Here is an 8,620-nt window from a genome sequence, read left to right on the forward strand (position 1 = left end):
GACGTGTCCACAGCGGGCCGACCAGCCCAGCTTCTCGCCTCCCTCGGCCCATGCCGCCGCGGACCCTGGGACCAACCGGACACACGCTCCGGTTACCGAGAGCTGCTGCAGCCCGCGCTCCACGGTGCGAGGAAGAGAAGACACCGAAGTACCTGAAGAGAAAAGCAAATGGAGTTCTCATGCCCGGCCCACAGCGGGAGACCAGACCACCAGACAACAGCAAAGGTATATATTAGATATGAGAGACGCAGACAGTAGACAAGACGTACAGAAGAAGACAGACAGGCAGAAGAAAGAAGAGAGACAGGCAGACAGAGAGAGAGAGAGACAACCAAAAAGAGAAGAGACAGACAGACAGACGAGCAGAAGAAGAGAACATAGACAGACGAGAGAGAGAGGGACAGACAGACAGACAGAGGAAGAAGAAGAGAGACAAGACAGAGAAAGAGAGAGAGAGAGAGGCAGAGAGAGAGAGAGAGAGAAAGAGACAGGCAGACAGACAGAGAAAGAGAGAGAGAGAGAGAGAGAGAGAGACAGGCAGACAGACCGGTTTCCTCTCCGCACCAGGAATTGAAGAGCGGTGGGGTTTTTTTGTTTTTTTATTTTTTAAAGTAGTCTTTATTATAAAGATTACAAATATAAATAAAGTATCTATCTATTGCAAAAAAGATGATCACAATTCAGATGTGAGTGACAGATATATATATGTGTGTGTGTGTGTGTGTGTAACAGTATACAAACATATACAATACAAATAAAGTGAAATAAAGCGTTCTGAAGCTCATCTGTTATTACAAAGAGACAGAGGACCATGTGTTAATAGTTTTAACTGCCTTGTTGTTGTTGGAGCCAGAAATCAAATGAATATAATGCAAACTTCATGGAGAACAGGTGCAAAATTAGTTTTTTTACTGTTGAATTTACATTTATGAATGTGGAATTTTGCCAACAGAATTAATACATTTATAATGAAGTACATATTTTCTTTACTTTGACTTCTATAAAAGCAAAATACCACATTCTCCCACAATAAGGTAAATATGGTCAATCTGCTGAAGTTTTGCCAAAATGTTCTGGTGTGTAAACAAATACCAAAAGAGGTGCAAAACAGTTTGTGGGTGGTCTTCACAAAAAACACTTTGTATTGATGTCCCTTTTAAATGTAACCATGTAATGATTAGCAGTGAGCGGTGGTTCAACTCTACTTTTAAACCGGTTTTATTTGGCTGATCACCTGTTTCTGCTCAAATAACTTAGAGATCTGCGGTCATCTGCGCATGTGCAGTGCGGTACTGCCGCCACAGAGTGCAAAGCTCACCTGGTGTCACAAAATAACACTTTTTCTAGTGTGTGTGTTTTTTTTTTTTTTTTTGTCTAATATTTCTAATTATTGTGTAATTTAAAAGTGTAACACATGTTCACACTGGGTTTAGTTTGAGCCTCAGTGTGGCTGAGGGTCTGCTGTTTGTCCTGAAGGGGGCGCCAGAGGAACAGCTATATGTGCTCAGGTACAATCGGAATAGTTGATCCTCCTGGGAGCATGAATCAGTCAGCAATCCTGTGACATTGTGACATATTTCTTTGTGTGCAAGGTTATAGCCTGGGGAAGGTGCAAGTATTATTATTATTTAACATACTGCAGGGAGTTTTAACTGGTTATGAAACAGCCTCACTTTAATACTGATGCAGCTATATGACCTACATAAACAAACAGACCATGAGCAGGAAGGAAATCTGCTCACAATTTCATCACAGTCAATCTGAGAGAGATTTTGACTTTACAAAGGGTGTATTTGTCAGGAACTGAGAGCTGCTACAGTTATATACTCTCTGCCAATGAGAGTTATATGCAGCAGACATTGATTTATTCTAGGTATTGATTTCTAGGCTCACAGTTTCAGCACCGATACCAAACTATAGGCTTCCTTTCAATAGTTTACTTTAAAGAATATAAACATGTTTGTCAACAAAACCCCTTTTTTCACTCAACGAAAAGGACAACCATTACATTAAGTTAAAATAATTAATACAATTGTGCCAAATTGTGATTTAAATCAGGAACTATGTGATCAGAGATTACATAGGATTACAAATCTGACTTGACATAAATTCTAGTTTAGAGTACGTGACAGATTTTGGTACTGCTGCCACATTTTGGGTGGTACCAAACCATGTTTTGTGGTTTGATGATCACAGACTTACTTGGAATAAAATATGTAATTATGTAACCATTTAGCACTTAACATCTTTCCCTTTTGTGATACTTTAAGTGAACAAAGTGTTGGTCAGAGGGGACATTTTGACCTGCTGGTTGGCACTAGAGAAATGGTCGATAACAAGGAATGCTCCAAACAGTAAAAATAATCTGGACAGTTATTTAGATATTTTTGCTGTGGTCCAATGAAAACAAAAACACACAAATATTTACATCACTACTACGTTTTATTTGGCAAACAGCTTGAGATAGTCTCTCTTTTTCAGTGTACAGTATATATATACTATAATAAACCAACACATTCTGTTTGATAACCATTTTTTTCTCGTTTTTACATATTACAGCTTACAAATATAGCTGATCTTTTTGACAAAATTACAGATTCTGTTTGACACCTAAATTATTATGCTATATAAAAACCCACACATCTTACATTCATGATTAGAAAAAGTAGGCTATATGAAATCAGGAAAAGAAAAACAAAACAGCACAGTACGCAATTTCAAACAAATCCAATTAGGAGAAGGGAGGGGGGTCAAGGTTTCACAAACAGAGTAGTATGTCTCTCACTCTGAAGCCAATGTTAAGTCATCTGAGAGAAATTTGCTGCTATTCCAAAATCATCAGTACAGAGAAGATATCAAGGAACAACAACAATACTGTCACGTAAGAAGAAGAATGGTTAAACCTCTGTACTCAGTCCAAAGTTAGAAACTAATACCTTGCCATGGATTATAATGGATAGTTGATAGGAACTAAACTTTGCATTGCAAACTGTACATATTACTTCATACAATCTCTCTCTTCTCTCACTAGTGCTGTCTTAAGCCTTAGTCCAAGGATTATGTAAATGCTTCCAAGCTTCCCTTTCGTGCCTTCGCTATCTCGGCATGAGACATCTGCTTAAATTGGACATCTTTCTCACATCTGTAAGACAAAGTTGAACAGAACTGCATGAGGGAGCTGCCATTTGGATATTGGGAAAGCAACTAAACCGTAATAAAATCCGGCACTGTGAATGCCTCGTTGACAGGCAAACTTTTTTTTTTTCTTCCTTGATGTGTGCAATAATTGAATCAGCACAGAGCAGTTTTTTTTTGTACCATGAGGATGGACTGAAAAGTTGCTGCCTTAAAAATACAGCTGGCCTGTCTTTGCTTCACTGATGGGTCCGCCTTTGTCGGGGAACCCGAATCTCACCAGTGAAGTTTTTATACACAGTATTGCTGAATATTGAGCATTGCATTCGGTTTATTGAGAAGTTACTGTTTGAGTTGCTACTTTTTTCTTCTTCTTGTGTGTAGGATACATGTCCATTGGCATCACATTGTATCAAAAACCAGGTTGAGTCATGCTTTACGCAAACCATTGCCTAGAAATGTTCTTTTTTTTCTTTTTGTACTGTAGATAACAAGATAATTTTTCCAGACGTCTGGATTATTACATGACAACGTTTGCAAGCATTGATCTAATCATAACATCTAAATAGAAAACAAGACCAGATTATTCTAAAACTCATCTTTGAACACTTGTTCACAAAATAAAAATAAAAAAGGGATGCATTTTATTGAATCCAAAGCCCACAAATGTTTTTTTAGTTTGTTTTTCTTTTTAAATATCTTATTTTTCACCCTTACCTGACTTTCATCTTTACTAACAATGCACCAGAACTGTGTTGGACTTTGACATGGAGCTGGAAGGGACTTTAATATGTAAACACTGCGGCAACAGCCAGATGTAAGACAACACACTCAAAATACAAGAATCAGTAACTGTGGAATGTAAAGGAGCAAACAGAGAATTACAGATCACCATCCAGTTCGGGGTAAACACACAAAATTATCAATTTGTACTTTAAAGATAAACTGTAATCATGATAAATAAATATTCTATTTGAATTTAACCTAAAATAATTTTTGTATATTGCCATAATATATTCTAATATATTTATAATTTGATAAAGATTTCACTATATGTTTTGGTTTGTGCTGTCGTTCTAAATAATTACATATAACATACTATATACCTGTGGAATGTATTTCTTTTATCCGGCTGAGTACTTAAATTCCACCTTAAAAATGAGGATTTCTAAAGAGCTGGCAGGAAGCTAGATGAGGGACAGATTAGTAATGTGCCTATGACACACACACACACACACACACACACGCACAGACGCACGCTCCCTTTTTTTTATTTCTTAATGAACACCGACGTTTATTGGAATGACTTAGAAACTAAAAGTGTCAGGTACGAGTGTCCTTCATAGAAAAAGGGGGAATCACAGCTAAAAGGTACAGGAATGTAAAGGTTTTTAACACTGCACAATGACAGAAATACAAAAGGTAAAGATTTACTTTGCAGTGACCTAAATGCAGTGTTGTTATCAGTTAATTCACCAATGGAAAAGTATTTAAGGACTTATCAACACAGTGTAAGTATGTCAAATTTACCAGAATGACAGTGTAAAAACACAATGTGAGTGCAAAGTGTCAAAAGAAAGATACTGTTCATACTTACATTGTGCCATTACACCTTTCTAAGTACTCTACAATGTACACTGGCAGCATTTTTTGGATAAAATACACAAATACACTGCAGTAAGGATATTGTAAAATGTCACCATAAAATGTAAAGGTGTGAGAGGAGAACATGGAGGTATATGGCACTGAATGATCTGACAGGGTCAAACGGAGGTGAAACAGGGAGTTCTGGGCGGTCCAGTTTTATATCGGTAGAACTTTTCCCCAGAGAGATGCTGTCTGTCCATGTTTCGAAAACATTTCCTGCGGCTCTCATCTCTGCTCCTCACACGACAACCCACATTTCCAGTGCTTCACCTGTAAGAATGTTCTTATCGGATACAAAAATCAAAACAGTCGGTATTTCCTCCTTCCTTTTTTGCTTCCATTACAGTTTTGCATTGAAAAATACGTTTATTTTTTTTATTCCTCATTTCTTTTTTTAAATTCTAGACGTCTTTTTCTTTCTTTTTGTGTGGATCCAGAACTTGTCTCCATCTGTAGCTACATGTGTTGGGCATCCATTATGTCCAAGTATTTGGCCTCAATGATATGAGGAAGCACGTTGTTCCTAAACACAGAGCAGACAGAATTTATGTCAGTTGTTACTTGTTAGGCCAGCAGTGAGAAAGAAAACGTGAAAAAAAAAAAAAATCTCCACACCATCAAAATGTCAGATGTTATCAACCAAGATTTATCACTTCCTTCTCAGTAGCAGCAGCGAACAAGAGAGCAAATCAGCAATACAGTGGCGGCTGATGTACAAGTATGTGAGTGTGCATAATGGCACTTAAGATCTGGGTGGGGGAAATGTTGCATATGCTGTATTATTAACGGCAAAATGAAAATGATAGTTCACACTCAAAAAGTTAAAGTCTTCAAGTTAAAGGAGATGTCTTTTTAATGCAGTAAAATTACAATTGCAGCTGTTGGAAAGTGGGAAATCAGTCCTTGAGTTATGCCCAAAAATGTGTTAGTCAAGGTCATTTTGAGGTCACAAAGACCTTGAGTCAAAAGTGTCACCAATTCATTGTCTAACAAACTGTAAAATACGGCCCTCAGTTCTTAAGTTATGATTAAAAGCATTTGTGAGGTCACAGTGACCTTGACCTTTGACCACCAAAATTAGTTCATCCTTGAGTCCGAGTGGACGCCTGTGCCAAATTTAAGGAATTTCCCTCGAGGCGTTCCTAAGATATCGCGTTCACAAGAATGGGAACGGACAGAAGAACATTATGCCTCCAACCACTGCTCTCGCCGACCACGAGGTATAAAGAGAGATACTCAATGTACACTACCTGAGCAAACTAAAAGACATTTTCCACAAGAGTCCAAAACATGGAAGTGAAAGGGAGAGTGAATACTGGGCTTACATTCACCAGGTCACTTTAAATGAATGCTGATATTGCTCAGTGTCCGCTGGGTGTGTAAATAGCGAACACGTTAATCGTAACAACTTTATACATTGATAATATGTCAATGTTGTGTTCACAGTTTGTTGCAGTGACCTGAAAAAATGAATTAATGCTGGTTTAAATGATAAGTACGAGTACAATGTTAGCTTTGGTTTAGATTCTGTTAGAAATTAATTAGAAATGAAGTTCTTCGCTCAACAAACTTGTGACACTGAAATCGCGTCATTGAACTAGCTATTCTGAACTGCCAATTGGTAATGTCAATTTAATTTAGGTTTTTAGTCAGACTTGTATACTGCTAGATATGGTCTTTAATGTGCTGTCTAATGAAGGGTGTGGCCAGCAGTACTGCGACTGAATGAAAGTAATGGAGCTCTAAAATCTGTACTCTGATGGTAATGAACCCCACGCAGTGTGTTTCAGTAAACTTGGTTGTGGTGCAAATGTGCTTCATAGACACACAGAAATTAAACTAAATCATCACAAAAACAGGAAAATACTAAAGGCTAAACTGTGAAAAGTGCAAGATAAATAATGTTTACTTATTTATTTGAGTAAGTAACAGTTTTCAAGTGCAAAACCAAATGTTTTTCGTAGAAAATTTTCCACTAGTTTGGTGCAGTAAGAGTGCATGTGAATTATTTTATGAATTTACAAATATCATATATAATGCACTACACCCATCTGCTGCGAGTACTGCAGCCACTGTTTTCACACGATATATTAATAACACTGCACAGATGAACTGTGGCACAAAACATTTGTATCTCTACTGAACTGCCAGATGTTTCCAGCTGAAACACATTAATACTCATTATAGAATTACAAAATGTAATTAAGAACACTAAAATTGTCTACTTTACTCCCAGTAAGGTGCTGTTTAGACAGATTTGGGGTTTGACAACAATATATCCACATTTTACTGTGGCTGCAACACATTTTCATCCAGAGGCAGATTCAGGTCAGACACCGCACTTGTGTGCTGCTGAATGTCATCCTGGTTTAAAGCACTTGAGAAAATCATTTTCTGAGACAAAATTGCCGCAGTCGTACCTGATTGGAATTAGCAGGATCATGAGCAGAGGGAAGATCATCTTCATGTACGGTATCGGGTACATGCCAAACGTACACAGTACCAGCAGCTGCATCATCTGCAGGAAGGTGAAGTAGTGGATCTTTCTCTGGGGCACTTTGCGAATGTAGTGGGTAGGCGGGTAAGACGTCTGCAGGAGGTGAGAGGATCAGGACAGATTAAAATACAATCTACCCTGAGGTTCTTTTCCTCAGTGTCCTCAGGTCTCCTGCAGTCTTAAAGGAATGACTAAGGGAAGTGGACGGCCCACACAGCTCTAAGAAGTGCACTGTGGGTTTTAGATCATAAATATTGTTTAGCTTTCCTATAGAGTACAATAAGTGCATTTAAAGCATAATGGGTCTTCTGTGGGGGGGGGGTACAGGAATGCAGCTGCAGGTATTATTTCAAACCTGCACTCCATAAGATCTTTATGTAAAAATATACTTGTTTTTTGTTGTAATATTTAGTGATTAGAAAAAAACGTTTTAAGTAAATAAAAGTGAAACACAAAATGACACTCTTAGCTGAAAAAGACAAAGGGACTAATGTTACATTGTTTGTGTCTCCTGTCCATCATTTGGTGATCTTTAGTTTAAATAACAGAATGCCTCAGTGGGTTGTTAACTATACTGACATTACGTCACAGGGCTTTGGGTACAAAACATATAAAAGATACTCTGCTTGGATACTAACTTGTATCTGATATCGCTTTTCCATAAACATGTCCAATAACAACTCAAATTACAAATGCTCCTTCTCCACCACTGAAAAATCCAAAATCTATGAATATACATATAAATATGTTTCATTTCAAACAAGATGTCTCCATCTTCACTGTAAAGACCATTCTCAGTGTATGTGCACTAAAGTTTCCACATCACACTGGATTGTAATGAAGCTGGATACTGGATCAGGACTGGCTTCAAACCTCCTGCTCGTGTGGACAAATGTTAAATGAAGTTAAAAACTCAAACATCCAAGTGAAGTAATAATAAGTTAAATACATTTTTGAGGGGAGGAGGGGGCAGTGAATTGTTTTGAACAGTTACCACTTACTGCCATTTGGAGGCGCTGGTGTGTGACATTACCAAATACAGTTAAAGCGTTAGAAAGCATCTCTATGTGGCTGATACCCAACACCAGAATAATAATGCTCATTTACTGGCTGATCTGTCTTACTTCACTAAACCCTACCCACCTGGCATTCTATGTAGATTAAAACAAACTAAAAATTATATTTGCAAATATTATTTGACTCAGGGGCACCCAGTCAACCATTGAATCTGCAGAGCCCTGCAAACTGACATATGGTCACTCAACCACCACGCACGCGGTTTCTCACCTGCTCCTTGAGGAGGAGACGCCATGCGGTCGCACAAATCCTGGTTTTCCGTCC

General features: G+C 38.0%; 1 protein-coding gene across 1 annotated transcript; it reads right to left on the minus strand.

Annotated features, from left to right (window-relative positions):
* Positions 1–2,423: 2,423 nt before the first annotated feature.
* LOC118336877 (sodium bicarbonate transporter-like protein 11) lies at positions 2,424–8,614 on the minus strand (the record flags this gene model as incomplete). Its single annotated transcript, XM_035673635.1, has 3 exons — positions 2,424–5,305; positions 7,203–7,372; positions 8,567–8,614. Coding segments are annotated over 3 exons (285 nt in total), but the record flags the coding sequence as incomplete, so codon positions are not given.
* Between the last annotated feature and the right edge of the window lie 6 nt (positions 8,615–8,620).

The sequence above is a fragment of the Morone saxatilis genome, unplaced genomic scaffold, assembly GCF_004916995.1.
Source record: "Morone saxatilis isolate NCDOM2014 unplaced genomic scaffold, NCSU_SB_2.0 Contig3, whole genome shotgun sequence".
NCBI classification, from domain to species: domain Eukaryota; kingdom Metazoa; phylum Chordata; class Actinopteri; family Moronidae; genus Morone; species Morone saxatilis.